General features: G+C 31.9%; 1 protein-coding gene across 1 annotated transcript; it reads left to right on the forward strand.

Annotated features, from left to right (window-relative positions):
* The first annotated feature begins 16,355 nt into the window (after positions 1 to 16,355).
* Positions 16,356 to 20,631, forward strand: LOC111285488 (Nse4, component of Smc5/6 DNA repair complex). Its single transcript, XM_022874972.2, has 7 exons — positions 16,356 to 16,693; positions 16,826 to 16,906; positions 17,317 to 17,569; positions 17,659 to 17,752; positions 19,335 to 19,551; positions 19,652 to 19,743; positions 20,175 to 20,631. Exons 1-7 carry the CDS (start codon positions 16,498 to 16,500, stop codon positions 20,418 to 20,420), a joined length of 1,179 nt encoding a protein of 392 aa, XP_022730707.2. The 5' UTR covers positions 16,356 to 16,497; the 3' UTR covers positions 20,421 to 20,631.
* Positions 20,632 to 26,964: the final 6,333 nt, after the last annotated feature.

A 26,964-nucleotide genomic window follows, 5' to 3' on the forward strand; every position in this document is an offset into this window, starting at 1 on the left:
GAATTTCCCAATAGTTTGGTGGATTCCATTTAAATTCATAAAAATTTTCTAAAAGTTTGGTAGGATTCATAAATTTATTTGAAAAGATTTTTTATTTTTTTATTTTTAATAATCATGCAAATATAATCATAAAATAAATATGCAGAAAAAATCATACAAGAATCAAGCATTGATTTAAGAGAATAAAACAAAAAAAATAAATAAATAAGCTTATAATAGTCAAACGGGTTAGGTCTTACCTAGACACCTGGGTGGGTTAATGGGATTTCTGAATAACTTCTAATTTTGCTGTGTGTGTTGCCTGTATGATTACAACTTGATGATGAACTTCTTACCAATTGCTTTTTCTTGTTGTGATTTGCAAAAAATTGGATTCTTTTCTGAATGCTTTCCACTTCTTCTTGCTTGTTTTTCCTTGTTGAATTATTTAGTGTTTGTGCTGGAATTGCTTGTTATCTGTCAATCGATTTCAGAAATTGGGCTTGATTGCTCCCATATTTATTGTCGAATTACTTTCTTATTGTTATATGATCCATAAAAAAAAAAATCCTTATTGTCAGAAACTTTTTTGAATACCTCTCTTCCCTTGTAATTGTCCTTTTCTCTTTAATTTTTGTTCTGCCAAATTTTTTACTTGTTTTTGGTTCATGCCCCTAGTACCCCATTTCTTTTTGGTTTTTCTCTTCTCACTCATCTTTTCCAACCATTGGTTGCCTCTTTTTTTTGCCTAGTTGATTGCCTTATTCTCATTCCTTTTGTTTTTAGTCAGTCTTTTATCCTTGCGATCTCTATTGGTGCATCACCAACTGCCCAAGCAGCTTATGCCTTCTTTTGCTCTTCACATTCTATTTTTTTTACTACATATTCTCTTTCCTTGCATGAACTACGTCCTTTGGTCACTGCCACTGCTACCTTTTTCATATCACCAACCCAATTTTCCTTTTTCTATTTGTTGCTATCAAATTTTATTTTTTACTATAGGTTTTTTTTCTTTTTTTTTACTGTTCTCTCCTTTTGCTGCTTATATTTTATGCCGGCTTGATCTTTACATGGTAAAAAAAACACACTTGTGCCTACTCTTTTTTTACTTTGATCACAGATTTATCTCAAAATTCATGCTCAATTAATTCTTCTTAAATCTATAGTTTTATTTGATTTCATCATAATATGAATTGATTTTGGAATTAAATCCTGAAAATCTCTTAATGTCATTTTAATGTAAATTGATTCTGAAATTAAATCCTGAAAATCTATCAAAGACAAAAGTAAAAATAAACCAAAAATTAAGTTAAAAAAAGAGTTTTTTTCAATTGAGCCCAATTTATGGTTGAAGCCTGCTTTTAACTCTAAAAAATTGCAAAATTAGGTATTTACACCAAATGGAGGACGAATTTAAATGAAACTTCAAGAAAATAGTTGTCATATTATTTTCTTTCCAAAGATTAAAAAAAAAACTAACAAGAGTTTTTTTTTTTTAAAATAAACCCAAATGGTGGAAACATGATGAAATTCTTAGTAATCACAATTGGTTGATTATCTTAGAAATTTTTAGGTGAGAAGATATTTCTAATTTTAGCCTAAATGGTGGATGAATTAGATATATTTTCAATAAAAAACCAAAATAAAAATAAAATTTTTTTCAAAGACGGAGTCTCTTCAAGAAAACAAATAAGATTTTTAAATACTTTTAAGGTGATGTGAGGAAATATTTTTAAGAATTCTACCAAATTGATGGAAAATTTTAAGAATTATTTCCAATATTAAATTTAGGACCATTAGAATCAACACTTTAGGATAATTTAAAATAAAATGGTATCATCTTTTGGATGAGCACGTGAAGGTGCTATAACCTTCCCTATATGTAGCCGAAGTCTCGAACCCTATTCTAATTAGTAGACCAGAACCTATTTTTTTTGAAACCTTTAGTCAAGCTTAGGAGCTTTTTAAAAGGATAGATTCATTAGGCCAATCACACCTAGATAAAATATTGGTGGTGACTCCTTTTATTAAGTCTAGTTATAGATTTATGGATCTATATGTTATGACAGTTTAGCGATCCCACTAAGGATAACTATAAAGAGTCAAGCCATAATATTTTAAATTTATCCTATCCTTTGATCTAATGGTTTTAAAGTGTAAAAATTGTGTTAGTTGTTTACTAACGTTTTTTTTTCTGCCTTTTATTTATAAAGGTTTCAAAACCTAAATGTTCCTTCACACACACTATCATATATATTTGCATGAGCTCTATGCCCAAGCTATGTCTCTCTTAAGAAGAAGTAAAGTACCTACACTCTCGTGAGATGATAATCTTCATAATGGCTAGCAAAATACTCCCACTCAAATTGAATCCTTTCTGTTGATAGCCTATAATGGGTGAGGATTGGAATGTCTTACTAGTTTGTAATGGACAATGATGTAGGGAACAATTTCGAAACCTTTAGTGGTCGAAGTCACCTAACACTGCATGTATTCTACACTTAAGAGGCTACCATTAAGATAAAGCCATTTATACCCATTGATAAATGTTCTCTGAAATTAAGACACAACAAGGAACAGTTTGTGATCTAACCATTTTGTTTGTTTGACTTTGTGCATTTGCATTATTATACTATCATTTAATTCTATGCATCATTGTCATGGTCATGTTTAACCTTGTCACTTACATCGTTTTCATATAGGGAATATTTGCCACATATCAATCATTGATAAATTAGATCTCATACCTACATCCATGGAAAACCAAATGCAATCAAAGTTTACATTAGCTCATTATGAATATGCTCATCATTTGAAAATCAAGTTAGAGGAAGGTCAAAGAAAATAAGGTAATTGTTTACCTAAAGGTTTTATTTCATTATTGCTCGAGAGAGTTCATCTTGATCTCTAACAAAATGACCTCGTTGACCTAAGTAATGTTTAGGGATGCATGAGTAGAGTAAGGCATGAGGTATTTGAGAATAAATATGAAAACATAAGCTTCACTACTCCTAGTCGATATGGACAATAATCTGATCAGAACCATCCTCTAGTTTTGGAATCTTTTTTATAGGTGTTTCATTTTCACTAAAACAGATATGGTGGTCCTACTTAGCTTTGATTTGCCAAATCCAGACAAAATTTATTGGTCAAATAAGGTGGCTTATCGTAAGAAGCTTATGCACACGCTTGGACTTAGCTTGCCTCAAGTTGAAGCATATGTCAAGACAAAAGGTGAAAGTAAGGCTATCCCATGAGGATTTCTATGAGACTTCATCCAATAGCACTTAGATGATGATCAGGGGTTAGTGGCAATGGTTATAACTCTATATGGATTGGTAATCTTTCCAAAAGTCATTAGATATGTTGATGCTGCAATGATAAACTTTGTCGATCAGTTAGAATGCAAAGTTAATGTAGCATCAACCATTTTAGTAGAAACTATTTGGTCTTTGAATTTTTTTCACAAAAATGGTAAAGATTGATTTAATGTGTGCTTACAATTGCTTTATGTATGGATGAAGAGTCATATTGAATGTGAAGAAAACAAGTTTCACAAACTATACCTTCATTCCAATGTTCCAATCAAGGAGTTTTGTTATAACACATGGCTTAAAGTAAAGTTGAAAAAAGAATGTGTTTCATTTTTTTATGCGCTTGATAGCCAAAAGATAATTTGAAGAGCACCTTAGATGCGTCTTGATATAGTATTGTATGGCTGTGGCAATCAACCTTAGGTGTTCTTATTAGACCTATGGGGTGCTGTTACTTATGCCCTAACTTTGGTAAGAAGACAATTTGGATGTGAGCAATTTATTCCAGAAACCTATAGACTTAACCAATGGGAATTTTTTTTTACTAAAAAAAAAGTGTATGGAATTATTGAAATGATAAAAAAGGCATAGAAACAAACCATCAGGGTTAACCAAAGAAGGCTTACTTATGATGTTACCCCAGAATATATTACATGGCATAAAAGAAGGGGCAAGGATATTATGCTTTCTCAAGAATGAATAGTTGACCATTCCCTAAAGTTAATTCCTCAAGATCCTTTGCTCAAAGTGGAAACAGCTAAAAGGAAACTCTAAACTAAGAATGATAAGTTGAAATAAGAAAATAAGTGATTAAAGGTAAAAATGGGAGAAAGTTTGAAGCCACAAGAATAGAAAATTCAAAGCCTCACTAAGCAAAAAGACTAGTGGAAAGCTTTAGTTAATGATCTAGACAAGACGCATTCACTAGTCACACCCAAACTTGCTCGACTCTTAAATAAAAATGAATTATTGAAAGCAAAATTAGAAGAAAGACAAAAGGCCACTTCTAGGGCACACAAACATAGCTAAATGCTACAAGGGATAGTAGATCGATGTATAGCACAAGTAAAAGCCTTACCTAATGAATGCAAGAAACATACTAAATAAAGTAAGCTATGGAAAGGCATGTGTGCAAAAAAAATAAAACATTTAAAACACTTATTCGATTAGTTATGCATGGTTGTAGACAAAGCATTAGAAATGAAGGAAAAAATGGAAGAATTGAAGGCCATGGTGTAACCAGTAGAAGCTCATAGGTAGTAATTGCTTGACTTTCTATATGAGGCACAAGATCATTATCAGCAAGCTGAAAAATTTATAAAAAAGCATTAGAGTAATGTTTAGGAATAAAAATTAATGTTTAAGATTTTAGAATATCGTTTTGGCTTTGTTAGGATGTAGTTTTGAAATTTTATAAAATAAAGTTTTGAATTGAGATTTCTTTTATCAATGATAGTTATGTGACAAATATTAGTACAATCCATTCATGCATCAAAATACTAAAAATAAACCATAGCATTTCTACTAATAATACAATGTGGTACTCAAGGTTCAAGGATAGCTCCAACAAGTAAGAACCTCACACAATCAACTCACTAATATAATACAAGAGCTTGAGTTAGACAAATGAAATAAGAAAATTTCAATCGTCTTGAAAAAATAAAGAGAGCTTAAGAAAGGCTTGAAGGGAAGTTGAGTAAGATTCTAAAGGCTTTGAAAAAGTTAAACAAAGGGAATGGTATAGAAGAAAATATTAGTCAGCAAGACCATCTATTATAAGAGGTGGCTGACTCTCTATATCCTCCTGGTTATGGGCCATATTAAGCCCAATCCACTTAAGATGCACCACTACAACAATTCATATACCTTATAGGGTATACATACTTTGAAATGCCATCAACTTCAAATCCAGGGCATTACCAGAGCTATATAAATCCTAACTTTACTAAGAAAGTAGTGGAACCAATTCAGGTCTTTAATTTAGATTATCCAAAAGAAAAAAAATTAAAACCAAAAAGGGGTGAGTCATTGGGGGACTCAATAGCTGACAAAAAGATGCATATGCTCGAGAAAATGTTTCAAGCAGCAGAGGGAATTGGTTTTTATGGTTTCGTGGATGCTACTGGACTCTGTTTAATCCCAAATGTTGTTATTTCACCCAAGTTCAAGGTTTCAAAGTTTGAAAACTATGATGGTACAAAGTGTCTAAAGACTCATATTATTATGTACTGCCAGAATATGGCTACCTATGCTAGTAATGATAAGCTATTAATGCACATATTTCAAGATAACCTTATTGGCTTTACTACTCAATAGTATATCCAGCTGGACAGGACTCACATTCAATCTTGGATTGATATGGCCTACGATATTATTAGTCAGTATCGACATATCATAAATCTAGCCCCTGATCATTTACTTTACAAAATATGAAGAAAAAGGCAACTAAATCATTCAAGGAGTATGCCTAGAGGTGGAGGGACATAGCTACTTAAATGCAACCTTCTCTAACTAAAAAAGTGATCCCATTATTATTTGTTAACATTTTAAAATCTCTCTATTATGAAAATATGATAGGAAATGCAATAAAAATTTTTTGTTGACATGGTAATCTTAAGTGAAATCATTGAAAATGCCATTAAGAATGACAAGTTGGAAGAAAGAGAAACTTTCACCAAGAAGGCACCAAAGAAAAAAAAAGACTAAAACTCAAGCTGTGAATTTTAGCAGACAACAGTTTATGGGTTATCAACCTTATCCATTACAAACTCACTATACATATTATCCTACAGTGAATAATACCTTACCCTACCCATATCAATCTACCCTATAACCAGCTTACCTACCAACATATCGGCTTACTTTCAGACCTTAAAATGCCATGTATAGTCCCAACACTTAACCTCTTGCAAGATCTCAGATTCATCTTGCTAGTCCAACAAGTGGTTCACGAGAGCTACGAACTATTCGAGAAAAACCTATATTTGACCCAATATCTATGACTTATATGAAATTATACCAAGAGCTCTATAACAACCACTTGATTGCCCTCAACTATCTGGAACCACTCAAGCCACCCTATCCTAAGTGGTATGATCCTGTAGTTCACTGTGATTACCATTATAGAATTGTTGATCATTACATAGAGAATTGCACTGCCTTGACACACAAGGTATAGTGATTGATCAAAGATGAAATGATAAACTTTGATACAAGAAAGATAGTAACACCTAATGTTAATGGCAATCCTTTGTCTAACCATAATGTGAATGCTCTAAATGAAGATTGGGAGTGTTATGTGAAAAAAAAGTGGAAGAAATCAAGATAGCTCTCAATTAGCTATTTGATACTTTGTGTAAAACTGACTTGATATAGCCAGTGAATCCATATAATTATCATGAAAGATATGTATCAAATAGCAACTGTAAATATCATAATAGGGCATCTAACCATTCTATTGAAACCTATGAACAATTTTGTCAGAGGTACAGAAACTCATAGATTCTTACCAGATGGAGCTTTATAAAGAGAAAGAGGTTTTAAGAAGTGTTGAAATGTTTATGATCGATAAGCCATCAAAATTTTTTCCAATATCGATAACAATTTATTGTAGGGATAAACCAAAATTGATTATAGACAAGCTCATCCCCAGGCCAGTAACTTTTAAATTCCCTGCTTCATTCCCTTACAAAAATGATAAAGCTGTGCCATGAAAATATGGTTGTGATATGGTAGTCCAAAGGTAAGAGGAAAATATACTTAAGTCTAATGCTACCAATATAATTGGTATAAGGGGGATTACCTGAAGTGGAAGATGCTATACTTTAAAAATGCTATAAAGGGCTAGGAAAGAAAATGCTAAGGTAGGAAAAGAGCAAAATAATCCGAAAGTGGTGCGTAAAAAAGAATGTCAAAAGCAAGTGTCAGAAAAAAGGCTTGTGAATTTTTAAAGCTGGTAAAACCCTATATATACTTTGCAGTTGAACAATTGAATAAAATGTTAGCGCGAATCTCATTGCTATCATTGTTATTAAATTCTAAACCGCATTGAAATACCTTATTGAAGGTGTTGAACTAGGTGTATGTGGCACACAATGTGTTTGTTAGGTATGTGAATCACTTAGCTGGAAACCTGGTAATACCAAATTATATGGCATTTAGTGATGATAAGATTCTTTTAAAAGAAAGAGGCAGCACCAAAGTTCTATATATCATTATCAAGTGCAATAACCATATTATAGCCAAAGTCTTCATCGATAATGGCTCTACTATTAATGTCAAGCCTATGTTAACTTTAGCAAGGCTACTCGTTGATTACTCATACATGAAAAGTAGCCATATAGTCATTCGAGCTTTCGATGGGACCAAGCATAAAGTTATAGAAGATATAAAGATACCCTTAAAAATTGGGCTATGCACATTTAATGTAAAATTTCAGGTGATGGATATATCCCCATCTTATAGTTATTTATTGGAAAGGTCATAAATTCACACGATAGGTGTTGTTCCCTCTACCTTGCATCAAAAGATCAAGTTTAACGTGGACGGTCAATTGGTGGTAGTATTTAAAAAGAAAGATATACTGGTGACTTAACTATTAAATGCCCCATATGTGGAAGCTGTTGAAAATGTGTTAGAATGTTCGTACTGATCTTTTGAACTGGTCAATTTTATGGGCAAAGATTTAAAAATCAATAGTTTTAAGAAATAATGGTGAGTCAGATCATCAATAAGGGTTGGTATCTTAGAGTAAGACTGGGCAAAAGTTTATAAAGGATAAGAGAGCCCTGAGCAATAATTGACAATAGTGAGAGGCTAGGCCTAGGCTATGAGGTAAAAGGATGGGAGAATAGAAAAAGACAAGCAAATAAAAGAGAAAAAAAGATGGCAGGGTTGAAAGGGTATTTACTAGAGACTATGCCTATGATCATCCCACATTTGTATGAAACTTTCAAGCTTGGAGGGTTCATGTACCTAGATGCAAAGGAAGATCTAAAACTGGGTATAGATGAGGCATTTGTTAAGTTATCCATCCATATAATTGGAGATGAAAAAGAGCATGAACAAGAAATATGGATATGCCCTTATCTGTCAGGTTACAAGTTGAACAATTAGAGCATAATTGAAATGCTTGCTATTCTTAAGACCATTTGAATGTAGTTGTACATCCTAGTAGCTTATGCCCAAAAACATTAAGATGATCTTTTATGTATGGGCTATTTATCCTATTTATTATTTTAATAAAAATTAAAAAGGATACATTTTCATTCATTTCTTTGTTGCTCTCATTTTTCATTTTCTTAACACATCTTGCTAACATATCCAGTTTCATTCAATTTTAGGTCCTTAAATAAACATGAGGATAATCATGATAATGGTCAAGGGGTTAATTTTGAAAATTTGATTAGCGTTGATGAACTTGATAATGAAGATGATTCTAAGGAATATGTATTGTCTTTGGACCTAATGAAATTAATTGAACAAGAAAATAAACCAATTGAGCCTCATCATAAGATAACTAAATTGGTGAACTTAGGAAATAAAGAGAATAAAAAAGTGGTTAAAATTGGTACATCATTTTTATTGACAAATAGGCAAAGATTAAAAGATCTATTTGGAGAATTTGTAAATATATTTGCTTAATCTTATTAGGATATGCCTAGGTTAAGCATAGAAATAGTGAACATAAATTACCCTTAAAGCTAGAATGTACACCAATTCAACAAAAATTAAGGCAAATAAAGCCTGAGATGCTGTTAAAGATTAAAGAAGAGGTGAAGAAGCAATTTGATATAGGTTTCCTGCAAATGGCTAAGTATCTTGAATGGGTAGCTAACATAGTAACAATCCCTAAAAAAGATGGAAATGTGTGAATATGTGTAAATTATCATGACTTAAATAGGGCTAGCTCAAAGGATAACTTTTCTCTGCCTCATATTAACACACTGGTGGATAATACTGCTAGATATTCTATATTTTCCATCATGGATGGTTTCTCAAGATATAATTAGATAAAGATGGCTAAAGATGACATGGAAAGGACTACTTTTGTGACTATGTGGAGCATGTTTTGCTACAAAGTTATGCCAGTTAGTTTAAAAAATGTTAGAGTAACTTATCAAAGAGCCATGATAACGTTCTTTCATAACATGATGCACAAAGAGATTGGGGTGTATGTGGACAATATGATTTTAAAATCTCGTGAAGACAAAGACATGTCACCAACCTTAGAAAGTTGTTTAAGAAGTTGAAAAAATTCTAACTTAAGTTGAACCTAGTCAAGTGCACCTTTGGGGTAAAGTTAGAAAAGTTGCTAGGCTTCATAATCAGTGAAAGAACGATTAAAGTTGATACAGATAAAATATGAGGTATTCAAAATTTGTTACCTCTAAGCACACTAAAAAAAGTTTGAGGTTTTTTGGGTCGACTGAACTACATTTCTTTGTTCATTTCTTAGTTTACCTATAAGTCTGATCCCATTTTTAAGCTCCTTTGCAAAAATAATCCTAGAGATTGAAATGAGGAATGTCAATAAACTTTTGATAAAATTAAGCAATACTTATCCAATCTTTCAGTATTAGTGCCACCTATTCTAGAGAAATCTTTGATCTTACATCTAACAATGTACGAGAAGTCAATGTGATGTGTGTTGGGATAGCAAAATGAGTCTAGCAAAAAAGATAAAACTATCTATTACTTGAGTAAGAAGTTTATAGAATATGAGTTTAAGTATTCTTCTTTAGAGAAAATGTATTGTGCATTAGCTTAGACAGCCAAAAAACTCAGATAGTACATGCTCTATCATACTACTTAGCTTATAGTAAAACTAGATCCAATCAAATATATCTTTGAAAAGCCTTCATTGTTTGGAATAATTGCTAGATAGCAAGTAATGCTCTCAGAATATGACATTATGTATGTGAGCCAGAATGTAATAAAAAGAAGTACTATAGTCGAGTTTATCATAAATCATGCTACCAAAGATTATGAGCCAATAAGGTTGAAATTTTTTTATGAAGATTTGATCGTTGTTTCCCAATTTGAAAAGGAAGAGCATGATAAGAAGTGTTAGAGAATGTACTTTGATAGAGCTGCCAATGCCTTGAGATATGGAATTGGAGCAATTTTGATTTCTCTTTAAGAGTAGTATTATCGAATAATAGTGAGGTTGAATTTTAGTTGTACAAATAATATCGTTGAATATGAAGCCTATGTTATGGGTATACAAGCTATTATAGATAGAAAAGTTAAAGCATTGAAAATGTTTGGAGACTCAGCTTTAGTTATATATCAATTGAAAGAATAATGAGAGATGAGAGATTTGAAGCTCATCCCATATTATAAGTATATCATAGAGTTGATCAAGCAATTTAAAGATATTCAATTTGATCATTTTCCTCGTGATGAGAATTTAATTGTTGATGCCTTGGTTACTTTGATAGCAATGATCCAAATTAATGATAACACTAACATTCATCTCATCAAACTATATGTTAAGGATATGACAACTCATTGTTCTAATATAGAAAAGAAAAATGGAAAACCGTGGTATTATTATATCTTGCAGTATATTAAAAATTAGCAATACTCGGACCAAGCAATTAAGAATGATAAAAGAGTTATCCAGAGACTAGTTATGAGTTTTTTCTTGAATGGAGATGTTTTGTATAAAATGAGCCGTGATCAAGTATTATTGATATGTGTAAATGCGATTGAGGCAAAAAAGATTATTGAAGAGGTGCATGATAGGATATGTGAGGCACATGCAAATGCACATATGATGGTAAGATAGATCATGAAAGTTGAGTACTATTGGTTAACAATAGAGAGTGATTGGATTGACTATGCTCAAAAATATCACGAGTGCCAAATCTATGTTGATAAGATTTATGCTCCACCAACTACTTTACATGTTTTGGCACCACCCTAACCATTCTTTATATGAGGTATCGATGTCATTGGTTTATTTATCCCAAAGGCTTCTAATAGGCATAGGTTCATTTTTGTGATGATAGATTATTTCACAAAATGAGTGGAAGTAGCTTCATTTGAAAGTGTGACACGATTTATATCTGTAAGTTCATAAAGAGAAAAACCATTTGTAGATATAAACTTTTAGAAAAAATCATTTCAAATAATACTAAGAACCTAAATAGTAAGATGATACTAGAAATATGTGCTCAATATAAGATTAAACATCATAATTCGATGCCATACCATCTGAAAATGAATGGGGCAATTGAGGTGACAAACAAGAATATAAAAAAAATTCTTGAAAAGATAATTAAGACTTATAAAGACTAGCATGAAAAGTTACCATTTGCCCTTCATGCTTATCGAACGTCAGTGCGTACCTCTATTGGGGCAACACCATTTTTTTTGGTATATAGGATGAAAGTTGTGTTAACAGTCAAAGTAGAAATCTCATCCTTAAGAGTCCTAAGAGAAGTTGGACTACAAGAAGTTGAATGGGTTTGAGAGCGCTATGAGCAATTAAATTTTATCGAAGAAAAGAGATTGATAACACTGTGCCATGATCAGCTATATCAGAGAAGAATGATGAGAGCTCATGATAAAAATGTTTGACCTCATTGTTTCTAAGAAGAGGAGTTGGTTTTGAAAAGAATTCTTCAAGCTAGCATGATAATAGAGGAAAGTGGACTTTGAATTAGAAATGGTCATATGTTGTAAAAAGAGCTTTCTTGGATAAAGCATTAATATTAGCAAAAATGGATAGAGATGATTTGTCCAATCCTATAAATTCTAATGCTATGAAGAAATACTACATTTAAAAAAAAAAAAAAAGAGAAAAATGAAAAATGAAAAATGAAAAAAATAAAAAAAGATGACTCAAGTTGAAAACTCAAAAGGGCGATTTGAGTTAAAAAAAGGGTTCATCTAAGTTAAAAACCTGAAAAGACAGCTTAAATGAGGAAGAGAAAATAATATCAAATTTGAGTATTCACCAACATGGAGGCTAGAATGTTCTGAAGAGCTTTAAGTTGTTAAATGCATCAGGTGGTTGAGTTTTTGAAAAAACTTCAAGATATATTATCATGATAATTTGATTGTTCATTCTTGGTGTTGTTACCCCATACCAATTTTTGTAATCATTCTTTCTTGTTAATGGCCAAAGTTGTTCTACCATTTTTTTAACAAGATTTTCACTTTATTCCTTGTGTCTCTCTTTTGATGACTATTTTTCTTTTATTCCTAATCCATCCCTTAGCTTTTCCCTTTAATACCTTGCAATGAAAGAAATGTGTGATTGTATTTTTACTTTTTGAAATTGAAATAATGATTGATAAATGAATAATAGCATGAGAGATTTCTACATTAACTTGGAAAGGTTCAGAGTGATAAAGGCAAATATGAAATGTTCAGTTCCTAGTAAGGACATTGAATTTAAAAAGAAAAGATTTCTTTAAAAATGAATTATGGAAAGATTATTGAGAATCAAATTGATTTGGTCTTAGTACTTGAAGATTGAAGAGTTCAAGATTCAAGGAAATAGCTTAAGAAACTTAAATACCACAATTGAAAAAAAATTAATCAATTAGTGTTTGTATAGCATGCATTGCATTTAAGAATGTCTAGTGTGTGAATCTAACAAGCTAGGATATTTCAAGATCTCACATAGAGAAGATAAATATAAAGATTGTCCAATGAAAGAACTTCAAATTCTCATTTGAAAAAAGAATACCTTTGAGTTAAGGTTTTGATCCTTGAAAAAAGATATTTCTCAATATTATGAATGATTTGTAAGACCTTTGGGCATAATCTCCTATAATATCTTTTGATAATCTATAAGACCTTTAGACATGATTGTTGAAGAGCCTTATTTATTTTCAAAGTTGTTGAGTCTCTGTTTAACGAATCTTTATTTATTTTTCAAAGTTGTTGAACTTCTGTTTAAAGGAGCCTTATTTATTTTTAAAGTCATTAAGCCTCTATTTAGATGAATTTTATTTATTTTTCAAAAGTTGTTGAACCTTTATTTAAGGGGGCTTTATTTACTTTTCAAAGTTGTTAAGCCTCTGTTTAAAATAGCCTTATTTATTTTTAAAGTCATTGAGCTTCTGTTTAGAGGAGCTTTATTCTTTTATCAGAAGTCGTGAGCCTTTGTTTAGGGGAACCTTATTTATTTTTAAAGTTGCTGAGCCTCTGTTTCAAGGTGCCTTATTTACTTTTCAAAAGTTGTTGAGCCTCTGTTTAGAGGAGCCTTATTTATTTTTAAAGTTATTGAACCTCTGTTTAGAGGAGCTTTAGTCATTTTATCAAAAGTCGTGAGCCTTTATTTAGGGGAGCTTTATTTATTCATTGAGCCTATTTTGAGAGGAGCTTTTTTATTTTCTAAAGTGTTAAACCTCTGTTTATAGGAGTTTTTATGTTATTCTAGAAGCTTGAGTATGTTACAAAAAAAAAAGAGAAAAAATGTGTCGAGTTGATTCCTGATTGAGTTGTTTCTATCATTGCACAATTCTTATTTCACAAAAAATATACAAAGAGGGGTAGCTATAAACATTCCAATATGTCTGGGGTTCTATTTGTTTTTGTTAATTAAAAAAATAAAAATGAAAAAAAAATCAAGTGGTTGAGTTTGAATGAAATTGTTTGTCTAGGTTGGGGTTGAACTTAAAGTTTGAAGAAAATTAAAACCTTTTCTAGATTAGGATTATTTAGATTAGAACCCTATAAATACATACTCATACCAAGTAGCAAACACATAGATTAGAGAAAAAAAAACACATGCAGAAGAAGCCAGAGAGTACGAAAGTTTTTTGGAGATTTTTTTTTGTTTAAAAAAAAAGATTTTTTTTTTGAAAATGTTTTTGGAAATCCCAAATTTCAATGGATTTTTCCATTGATCTTTAAAGATTCCGATGACTTTCCAACAAGATTCCCAGTTTCCAATTTCAATTTTCTACAAATTGGTGAACTTTCAACAAACTTCCTGTGACTCAACCTAGATTTTGGCATAAATTTCTAAAATTTAGTGAAGATTCAACCAGTGTTCTTGTTTTTAGAGAGAGAGGAAAAGAAAAAAAAAAAAGAAGAGATAGAGGGAGAAGATAGGGGATCTGTGGGAAAGGAAAAAATTGACATTTTTATACCCCGTTAAAACGACGTCGTTTTGAAGATTTAAAAATGTCCAGATCCATGTGTCACCCTAAAAACTTGATTTGATCCATAGCATTGACGTATCTTCAACCCGTGTCCTTGTCATTGGCTTAAGTCGAGCCAAGCTGTCCTAGCCGCTTTTTCCCTGTAGCCAAGCTAAGCCCTTCAGCCATCGAGTCGAGCTGTTCCAATTTTTGGTATTTTTATTTTATTTTATTTGTTTATTTATTTTTAAAGAATTTTTACATGATTAAATTTTAGAAAAAAATTAGAAAAGTGTTTTTTTTAAAAAAATTGAATTCTTAAAAAAAAGATCATTAGAATCAAGATTTTAGGATAATTTAAAATAAAATGGTATCATTCTTTGAATGGGCATATGGGATGCTATAACCTTTCCAATATCTAACCAAACTTCTGAATCATGTTTTAATTAGTAAGCTGTAACCTATATTTTTAGGGACCTTTAGTTAAGCTTAGGAGTTATTTAAAAGAATAAATTTATTAGATAGTTAATTACACCTAAATAAAATATTGGTGGCGACTATTTTTATTAAGTCTAGTTATAAATTTATGGATCTATATGTTATGACACAAATAATGTTGTAGTATAACAATTGAAATTAAAATTTTCAAATAATGAATTTCAAGTATAATGATATTAAATAAAAAATTAATTTTCTTAAAATTATGTTGAAAATAGACTAGGCATTTTATAATATTTGTTCAACAAAGAATTTGCAATCAATATATACATATATATATTTTTGGATAATTTATTTATAATAAATTTAATTTTTCTATGTAAAATTATTTTAAAAAAATATTGTGATGACGTGCGAGCACTCATTCTAATGATCAATTAATAATTTTTAATGAATTTATAATTAAAGGATACTGTCGATTCAGTTTGTGAAATCTCATAAAAATAAAACATGAATGTAAAGTAAACATTTAAAAATTTTGCCATTTCTAAAATTGAGAATGAGGAATTGAGGAGTCGTCATTTAAGTTTTTTTTTAAATTTAAAAATTTTGAAAAATTCAAATGTAAAACTTCCATTTATTTTTCATTTTTCGGTTATTTTCTTTCCACCACGTTGTTGGTATGGAAAAGAAAAAATCGATAAACTTTTTAAAAGCATATAACTGAGGTAATAAAAGAATACACATATAATTTGTATTCAAATTTATGATATTTTAAAAAAATATTGTGAGTAAATCAAATTTTGGTGTTCTAAAAAATGATTTCTTCTAGGTTTTTTTGGCCAAGATTATCAAACTAAAATTAATGCTATTATATCTTTTTTTTCATCAAAACACTAATATTTTTCCTTTTCTACAAAAAGGAAAAAAAATGTTAGTACAAGAAAAAAAGAATAATCCGTTAAACTATATTTTTTCGAAGATATGATGGTTTAACTCAGGTTAAGTTTTGAATTAAAATTTACAAATTCATGCTCGATCAAAAATATAAAAATATTTTATTAATTTTAATTATATATTTTTAAAAAATATTAATATAAAAATAAATTTTTTAATATTTTAATAATAATTTCGAATAATAGCAGGCATAAGCGGGTTTTGAGGAGTGGGTCGAACTGGCTTTGGGCAAATTATTATAGGTGTTAATCGGGTTCGGTGAGGCCCGTTGATACCTGCATTAACATAAATTAAGATGTTGCCATCATAATCGATAAATGGGCCAAGTTGAGCGCACTTAAAACCTCGGTCCATAACTTTAGGAAAAGAACACCCCTCTTTTTAAAAGGATACAAAAATAAAATAAAATAAAAAGTTGAGAAGCGGGAAAGCGAAGATCCTCCCCAAAAATTAAAATGGAAAAATAAAAAAAAAAAGGCAGCGTGAAACAAATACCAATAGCTTCCTTCCTTAAGAAGCCTGTGTAAATTGAACATTTCCCTTTTTTAAAATTAGGAGGAATAAAATCTTTATAAAACTGTAAACATTTCTTGTCCTATTTTTGCATTCGAAGTTGAAGATCTTTCTTTGCTAATTTCTTTGTTAAGGGTTTGGTCAGTTATTAGTCTTTTTTTCTTTTCTTTAAGAATCATATTTGTGGAATTATGAGGAGAATTGTGAAGAAAGAAAAGCAGGCAGGTAATGCCAATGAAGAAGCTGAACCGGTTCGATCCAGGGTGACGAGAGAGGCCCGGGGTAAATCGGCAAATGTTGAGTCGGAGCAGATGAGTCGGCAAGAGGATGCCGCAGAGCGGAGGGTTCTTCGCTCCAAATACCTTGCCGTGAAGACCAAAATCAACGGTTGTCTTTTTATTTCTTTTTTTTTCCCTAAAAAGGATACTACTTTTTTATAACAAATTATTTATTTTTATTTTTATTTTGTTTTCAGTTTTTAGTTAATTAATTATTTTTATTTAATTTTGGGTAATGCAGATGCAAGGGATGAAATATCAAGTGTGGATTCTAATAAATTTAACATCATCATTAATGAAGTCGATAACTTGCATCAACAAGGTTAATCTTTTTTATTCTTTAATTTTTTTTGCGAATTTATTTTCATTTATTTGTATGCCCAATTTGAAATTCTTGAATAATTGTTATAGGTTGTAATTTTTTTTTTCAACATTTTTGTTTCACTGATTATATTTCTTTTTTTTTTTCTTTTGTGATTTTTAAGTTTAATAATCTGCGATGTCTCTTTTTAACTTCTTAAGGAAGTAAAGTCCATTAATTTATGATATTTTTCATTTGGGATTTTCAAGATTTTAATTTAATTAACTTAATAGTCTTGGGTTTTTTTTTTTTCCCCCCAAAAAGTTCGGAAGAGTTTAGTTTAGAAAATGTGTTACAGATTGACTCACTTTGTGTCTGAAGGAATATATTTATAGTAATTAGTTTTTGGTGTTTCTCTTTTGGGCTTTTAGTGTCAAAACCACGGGAACAAGTAGCAGATGCAGAGGCATTATTGGACTTAGCTAACACATTGGCAACTTCTGTTAAGTCAATCTCTAGTGAGGGAATTAGCCTAGCAGACTTTGTCAATTGTCTAGTTAGGGAGTTTGGAAAATCCGACAGGAGCCTTGACACACAAGAAAATGAGCAGATATCAATCAATTGGAAAGATATTGGGATGGCTGTTTCACCGTTCTTTACTACCTGGAAAGGAATTCGCACCATGTTAGTTTTTTTATGATACCATTTTGAGTTTTCTTTTTGGTCCTTAATGAGTTGGGTTGCTGAATACCTTTTTGGTTATCGATCTTTAGGCTTGGGCCTATGAAGAATGAGTTAAAGCAAAGGAAGAGTATGGTTACTAGACGGCGTGCTGTCAAACAAACTGATACTGCTCGGCCTGAAGAGGTGAAATTGCCCTTTTCTACTCTTTAGTTTTTAAGCATTATTTATTGGTGTGAAAACAAAACTGAGAACATGGAAAAGCCAAGTAAACCATTATGTTTATTTTCTTTTGGGTTTTTGGCTTTTGGGTTCTATTTTAGTTAACATAATGATTAAAATATCCAGTTCACTTTACTGAAACGGTTCAAACTTAATCAAATCAATTTAAAATATTTGTTTTTTTATGAGTTAAAAGTACTAGCATTTGTTTTTAGTCTAACTAGGTAAATTCAAAAAAATCATTGCAAAATTAAAACCATTTTTAAGTTAAAAAGGAAAAAAAAACTGAGTAATTGAATCAAACTATATTCAGTTCAGTTTGGGTTACACAATTTGGTTTGATTTTTTTTTCTTTTTCTTCATTTAAAATGTCAATACTTCCACCTAATAAAAAAAATTTCTCAAAACTGAGCTGAACTGAATTGACTACACTAATGGTTAAGAGAACAAGATCATGTAGATTGTGTTTATGTGGGTGCTGAGTCACTTGGTACTAGCAATATGTCATGGAGTCTTTGTAGTTTTTGAGGTATTCATACATAATATGTTTGGGTTTGCAATCATTTGTTTGTATAATTGCTTCTCTTATGTTGTGATTGTTTTCATGAGAAATTGCAAACTTTCTTTTCTTGGTTAATTTTCTATTAACCGATGCTTACTGATGTTGATGTAAGAAAATGAAAGTTCCAGTTGGCAACTGCCTATTCAGAATTTTATTCTGATGTGTATTGGTTTATGTTCTGTGGTTTTATCTTATTTTGTGGGGTGGTTGTGATGAAAAAAGTGTTAGGCTAAAAAGCCTCAACTCAATCACACCAGCAGAAACAAATTAAATAATTAATCAATCATATAAAAGATAATAATTTAACGTGATTCGGTTCAATTGATCTACATCTACGGATAAGGAAAAAAGATTCATTAGTTGTAGAGAATTAGATCAAAACAACCATTCACAATTAATACTCATGAACCTTTTCAATCTTCTCTAGTTTTATGAAGTATTTTCAACTTAAACAAACATATACCTTTATATACCCATGCATCATATTTATGTGGATTCTCTCAGTCTTTTTTAGTCTACTCATAAACATTAAAACATATATATCCATAAGACGTAAATCTCCAATAGTCTTATGAGTTGTTTATCTCATAAAATCTTACAACTCTCTTGTATTTTTTTTCTCATAGCTAATCCTATAAAAACTTTACCTATTTATAAACATACAAACTTGCTTATTACGAATTTTTTTTTTTTTAGAATTCTTTTTTTACAAGTCAAATTTATTTATTAAGAATCTCTTGTTAGAATTTTTCTTTTGTAAATTTTCTTATCCATCAAGTAATATTTAATTAATCTCAAACAAATTTATTATGGGATTTGAGTTACTATTTCTTTCAAAAAGTTCATAAATGATTGTACCATAAGTTTAATAATCATAAAATTGTATATTATCTATCTGGTCTTTTAACGATCATTGTTCACATAGATTTATTTTCCTGTTCAACAGGTTGATGATTCACATAGATTTGTTTTCCTGTTCAACAGGTTGATGATACTGATGCTGATGAGAAAACTGATACTGACAAAAATATGGCAACAATGTTTGAAATCTTAAAGAGAAAGAGAAAAGTGAAACTTGAAAGTTTGATTTTGAATAGAACATCTTTTGCACAGACTGTGGAGAATTTATTTGCGCTTTCATTCTTAGTCAAAGATGGGAGGGCAGAAATAGTTGTGAATGAATCTGGTTCTCATATTGTTTGTAAGTATGTTTCAAGAGAATTTAATTTGCAATGTAACAGAAATTTTACTTTGTGTTATACAATGATAATGCTATTGTGTCATTTATGGTTTTCATTCAGCTCCCACAAATGCTCCTGATGCTCAGTCTGTAACGAAAGGCGAGGTTGCTTACAGCCATTTTGTGTTCAGGTTTGATTTTAAGGACTGGAAGGTACAGATTATGCTCCTATTGCATCAAACACACTTTAGATATTGCAAATACTAAAAAGTATTACAGTCTATGCTTTTTCTTGTATCAGTATGCCAAAAATATTTTAGTTGCATCAAACACTTGAGAACAAGTTATTGTATTTATATGGTGTTTTTTAGGTTAAGTTGTTTCTTTCTAATTCCAAGTTTGAACAAACTGGCTTTTAGTTAATGATGAATGTGGTAGCTGTTGGTGAGGATTTAATGCCACATAAAGATTCTACAGAATCATATAGGGTTCTCTTTGATATTCTTTATGATTAATGGTGAAATAGTTCCGTTGATCAAACTGTATTAGTTGCTTGTTTTAACAACAAACAATGTAATTGCCAGCACAATTTAGGCTAATTGTTTTACCTTCTAATTTTATTCTTTGAATGAATGGGCTTTTAGGTAATGATGAACATGATGCCAATTGGAGAGGAATTGATGCCTCACAGGGAAGATTCGCACTCAATTCATTCTCAGGCAGAACAAGCAGCAAACAATTCAGCAGGAGCATCAAGTACAACACCAATCCGAAAGTTATCTAGGAACCGAGGGTTGGTTCTGCAAGAATCCATTGTAGAAGACTCGCCTGAAACAGATGACGCTAGTAAAGGCCCTGGCATTCGCAGGTGTAGGCGTAAGCTCAATTGACCAACTTTTTTTGAGAACACATCCATCATGTACAACTGTTTTGAATGTTGTGATGTACACAGGTGTAGGTCAATCCCAGATTGTCAACTGCTATATTTTTGTAGTATATTCCTCTGGCCGTGCGGGTTTGGGGCAGCTTTCGTTTATCTATTTATTAACTTGGGGCGGAATCGCTTTTGATTCTATATATGAACGCATTTTCTCTGATTTATGCTAATTGTGGAAAATGCGTTTGAGTTACCAGCTTCTTCAAGTTTTCTGGTTACCAAAATCTTTAATCCCTCGAGAATTTTTATTTTATTTTTATTCTATTTTTCTCTTGGTCTCAAAATCATTTTAGAATTTTAAGTTAATTTTAAATGACACACTGGAGATGCACCTAAGTGATATTGTAAGAATAGCGTTTTGGGTCAGTTTGGCGTTGTGGTTAAAAGTACTTTTCAAGTTCAAAAGTTGCATAATATGAGAACCTTAACTTCAAACTATCAAAAATTTCAAAGGTGTTTTAAGGAGTTAAGATCATTTCAATCGAGAATTGTTGGATGGTTTTTAAATTTTGGATCAAATTTTATTTTGGTCTTTAAATTTTAAAAAAATTTTAATTGCATTTTCAATTATTCAAACATATATTAATGCAATTTATTCGTTTGTTGGATTATTTAAATTGATGAAAATTTAACATGACATGACATATAACCTTACAAGATATCATTACGTGAAATTTTTTAAAGTTGTCAAAAGAAATGGGCAATTAAAACATATAAAATTAAAACAAAAAAAAAACCTTAAACATTCAAAATCTAAAAGTTGCAGAATAATCGTTTTGAATCATGAAAACAAAAGGGGGATCAAAATAGGGAACCAAAGGGGATCAAAAGAGAATACCTACTTTTCAAGTGTTGAAGGGAAAAAGAAAAGGAGTTTGAAAGGGAGGAGTTGGAGGTTGAAAAGAAGAGCTAGGGGTTGAAAGGGAGGAGTTAGAGTTGTCGTATGAAAGATATAAGCTTGTTACCTGTTTGCCATTGTGATCAACAAATGTGAATTAAGACATCATAAATTGACACTAACATAGGTCATAGGTTTTTCGATTGTAACAATTATGGGGTAAGAAAACAATATTTCCTTTTTTTTTTCATTAATTAATTTATGGGTTTTATAGATAGAATAGGGTTTTGACAACATAACAAAATGTTATGTGGATTTTGAATATTGGTTTAGAATATGTGAACATAACTATTGGTCTTGAATTTTGTAGATATTAAGAACACAACAAATTATGGTGTATGATTTTGAATATGGGTAGCAAGTAGCAACAGTGAGTAGCAAATTAGTGTGTTTATGATTTTTATTTATTTAATTTAGTGCATTTTTATTTCTTTTATTTGGTGATAATATTTGTTTATATTTGTAGCGACTTGGTACATGTGAGTTTATGTAATGGTGTGATCCTCTAATAAATGAACATAGCAAATCAGTCATTTTAGATTTATTAAAGTGGAGAATGGAACACCAAAATCAAGTTCCTTCAAAGAAAATAAACAAAGTGGATTGCAATGTGTTTGCTTGTTATTTTTAAGTTGTTGGAAAGAAAATGAACAAAGTTTAGTCTAGTGTTTAGGGTAATTGGCTTGTAATATGTATGTTGTTGATTGCAATATGGTTTTATTTCTAAATTTGCAGATTTGTGTAATTTGATTATGTTTGTGTATTAATGCAAGTTTGTTATGATTATAGTACTTTAGTCTACGAAAATAGAAACACCTAAAAAAACAAAGTTTAATTTAAGTCTTAATTTGTGTTCATAACAAAATTAATGGATAAATCCTAATATGTTCTTTTACATACAAAATAGAACACAAATTATGAAGTTCCATATAGAACAGAATATAAGTAAATAGCACTTTGTAACACGTTTGTTATATTTCACTTGGCTAACAAATATCATAAATATCAGTTCATAGTTTCATTTCCAATGGCAACAAAATATAAGTTTTGTAACCCTACATTTCCAGTAAATTCATATTTTAAACTGCCTACACTAAAATTTGCCAGCAAAATCAAACACAATGTTTAAAAAAAAAAATCTTGTATGGACACAAAATATGAAATAAACTTGCTACACTAATTATGGCCCAAATTATGAACAACACTAACTTTTAACAAAAAGATATGAAATCAATCAAACAATAGTTATTTCTCCTTGGGAATTTTGTTCTAGACACCATGTTGCTTAGCCACATGCTTTTGTCATGATCCGTAAATTGGTCCAAGCCCAAGGATTCTCTCCAAGTTAGGTAGTAGTTCAAGTTCTAGCAGAATAGAGTTTAACAACCAAGAGAACCAAGCCCTAAGGCACATTGGAGGTCCAGGTTGTGGGAAACCAGCCCAAAACAGTGGTACGAACAATGATCAAGACTTTAGAGGCTCAGGGAAGGTGTTCAGGTTCGATAGGATTAAGTTAAGCCTAGAGGTGAACGTTGGTGCACGATGCACGGGCACCTAGTCAGACCCAAGTGAGAGCACTAATGAACGAGGTGAAGGCGCACAATCGAGCCTAGGTGCGGGCACACGGTCAGGCCTAGGTTTGGGACATTTGAATATGGACTTGAGATAATCAAAGTTGGCAACACTAAGTCAGGCCCAGGTGTAGGCACTGGTATAAGCCCAAGTGCGGGGGTATTGAGCATGGGCTTGAAACCGATTAGGATAGATTCCTACTTAGATTGGATCAAAGATGCTGAGAATATGCTACAACATCATATTCTCTAAAATTAAGGATGTATCGTATCTTTTAAGATTATGAGATTTAAACTATTATAATCCCTAGAGTTTAGACATGTATCTTGGCATTAATTGTAAAGGGGAATCGGATATAAATAGAGAGTCCCTCACCTTTATACACATAGGGAAGAGACTAGAACCATTGAATAATAAGATCCTTACTCTTATCTTAATCATTTCTATTTTTCTTTTGTTAACCTTTCTCCGGGCACTTGTTGTGCCTTTTTGTTTTGTAGTGTATTGGGTGGCCAAAACCCATAGTTTAGTGTGTTCGTGCACTATTTCTTGTGTTAGGTTGATTTGGGATGCGAAAGAGTCCATCCCTGGGTTTTAGAGTTGCACGAGCTTAGAGCTTGAGTTTCAATCCATGACAAGTGTTATCAAAACTTGGTTCGAAGGAGATAAAAGTATGCCATAGAGTCTGATATTGAGTGGTATCAGTGCCTGGTTTAGAGAAGCTTAGAGTAGGCGATAAAATCAAATATTGAGGGGTATCAGAGCCTAGATCAGACCAGAAGTGGTGACCAAAACCTTGATTTGAAGTATTCGATAAATCCTTATTCATAACAAGAGGAACCAGAGTTGGCATCGATGCATGTAAGGGGACTTATACACGAGCATCTTAGTCTGGTGTGCAGGCATTATGGTGAGTTGTATAGGTATCTTACTATGTGTACAAACATCCTACTATGTGTGCAGACATTCTACTATGTGGTACAAGCAATTTGCTATATGGTGTGAGCATCGTAGAAGGATTACTATGCTCATATGCTGGTGAAACACTCTTAGTGTATTGGGTGAGGGTGTGCTAGAATGCAAGATAGGTGTTCGATAATTTATTGTTATGTGTTGTGGGTGTGTTGGGCATGTTATGCAGTTGTGCAAATGTGCAAACTGGTGCTTAATCAAGAGGCTAATATATTGAACCAGTGTGCAGATTGGTGCATGATAGTGTGTACTATGTTGGTGTACCGTGTTAACGTGTTGGTTTGCGGAAACCAAAACCAGATCGTGAAAATGCTTACTAGAGTTGAGGTAAACCTTTGGTTTGTGCATTCGTAGTCTAACAATTTGTGTGTTTTGATCGTGGCATTTGCTAAGAAAAACTAAATAAAGGGCCAAAACGAGGTGTTCAAGGAGTGCGCACTTACAAACCAGTGAGGAAGGCTTTTTTAGATAATAGATCCATTTGGGGACATTAAGGGATCCTCGAATAAGGTAATGGAGAGGCTCATGTAGCATATTGAGGCGTTGGAGTCTGTGGTGTCAACCTTGCGAGAAAAGCTAGCTAGGCTCAAGGTTGACCATGCTGCATTGCAAGCTGTCATGGTTGCTAGTACAAGCTTAAGACTGAGAGTGGAAGTGCTTAAGCATTTCATTGATGGAGTAAAGTTGTTGGTAAAAGGGCAAGCTGCAATGAAGAGGCGTGCAAGAGTTTACAAAATCACAAACTCAGATTAAGTGTGCCAAGTTTCCTAGGTTAAAGGAAAAAAGCTAGAATGGGTGAGACATTAGTGTTTGTTACTCAGAGGAAGAAAGGGTTGTGGGGAAGCCTAAATTTCGTAAGATCGAAAAAGATGCCAACAGGGCAAAGGGCCTTTAAGTTGCTATTTTTATCTAGGTCCACATTAGGTCAGAGAGTACTTAAAGCTTTCAACTATTAAGCGGGCAGAAGAGCTATCTAAAGGCAAGAATGGTAGGGGTAAACAATAATAAAATGAGCCCAAGAGAAACGACCAGGTGCTAGTCGAGACTGCTAAAGGGTTGGGACCTTTTAAGAAGTTGATGAAAAAAAACTAGTGGCAGTGAAGTGCCACAGCATGAGTCCCACAGTACATTTAGATTCCTCATAAAAGAAAATGCAATGGGCAATTTAGAGGAAGCACAGGAAGTGTCAGTAGTGTGGGCAAAAGAGACCATTACAACAAAATGCTAAGAAACTTTAGATCGAGAGCAGTGGAAGCCAACAGAATACATGTTTGGATGTGGGACTAAAATGTTAGAAAATTGAATCACAAGGTAAGAATTGGAGCCGACATTCAAGACAGGTGCATCATCCCTTTAGTAATAAGGGCGTTGCTAGAATAAGTTTGGAACAATGTCATAGTCCACAAGCTAGTCTAGGTCTAAGGGTTCTCTCCAAGTTGGGTAGCAGTTTAAGTTTTAATGGGACAGAGTTTGATAGCCAAGGGGACCAAGCGCTGAGGCGCATTAGAAGTTCAGGTTACGAAAAACCAGTCCAGAACAATGATACGGACGGTGATCAAAACTTTAAAGGCTCAGGGAAGGTGTTCAGGTTTGGCAAGATTGAGCCAAGCCTAGGGGTGGGCATAGATGTGCGATGCGTCAGCACCCAATCAGACCCAGGCAAGAGCACTGATAATTGAGGTATAGGCACATGGTCAACCCCAGATACAGGTGCACGGTTGGGCCTAGGTACGGGCATGCTTGAACATAAACCTGAGATAATCAAAATTGGTAACACTAAGTTGGGTCTAAGTTTGGGCATAGGTATAAGCCCAAGCACAAATAGTGCTGAACATGAGTTTGGGACCAGCTAGTATAGATTTTTACTCATATTAGATCAAAGATGCTAAGAATATGCTGGAACATCATATCACCTAGAATTAAAGACTATATCATATCTCTTAAGATCATGAGATTTAAATTATTGTAATCCTTAGACTATAGGCATGTATCTTGTTACTGATTGTAAGGGGAACTGAGCTATAAATAGAGAGTCCACACCCTTATGTACACAAGAAAGAGACCAGAACCATTGAGTAATAAGATCCTTACTTTTACCTTAATCTTTTTTGTTGTTTTTTTGTTAACCTTTCTTTAAGAACTTGCTGTGCCTTTTTGTTTTACATCATATTGGGTGGCCAAGCCCTATAGTCTAGTATGTTCGTGCACCTTTTCTTGTGTTAAGCTTATCTGAAATACAGAAAGTCCATTCTCGTATCCTAAAGTCGCATGAGCTTTGAGCTTGATTCTTGGCTCGTAACACTTCATGCTTGAGCAATGTTTTCATATACCTTGATGCAACTTCTCTTTTTTTCTACTGATGATTTAATAACAAAGGCATTGGTATATTTGTTACTCCTAAACTATGTGAAAGAGATGTTAAACCCTAAATTGCACACAAAAATAAAAATTACAAAAGAATATAATCTTATAATAACCCTAAAATCAACCATAAACCAAATTTACTATTTACTTACATCATTGGAAACTAGAGTAAGGTAGGATTCAACATTGCACTTGTGTATTACTTTGTGAATATTGTGTATCTAATAGAGGATTGTTATAATATATTATTTGACTTGAACCTTTAAATATAGCAAACTATGATGATTAGATAACATTAATATATAGCTAAGTCATTATTAACGAATATAAATATAAACACTTATATCAGGCATCCATCTAAGTGTTACATGATGCAATGGAATTGACTTTTCTTGTTGCTATTTGTGGTTTAATTCTTGTGTTCTTTGCTATTGGACAAATGTGTTTTATTGGTTGGATTCGAGTATTCTTTACTATTGGACAAAAAAGGAAAATAAAAATAAACAATAACATTTCAAGATAATTTGAGAAACAATAACATTTACATAAAAAATACAATTGTCACCATTAATTGCATTTGATTATACCTTTGGAATGTTCTTAGAAGAACTTTTATTATGACCTTTTTGTTCACATTTTGAACATGACATTATGACCCTTGTTTTCTTAACCTTGGCATTTATGATTTTTA

The sequence above is a fragment of the Durio zibethinus genome, chromosome 6 (assembly GCF_047325235.1).
Source record: "Durio zibethinus cultivar Kanyao isolate XHJ-2024 chromosome 6, ASM4732523v1, whole genome shotgun sequence".
Lineage (NCBI taxonomy): Eukaryota > Viridiplantae > Streptophyta > Magnoliopsida > Malvales > Malvaceae > Durio > Durio zibethinus.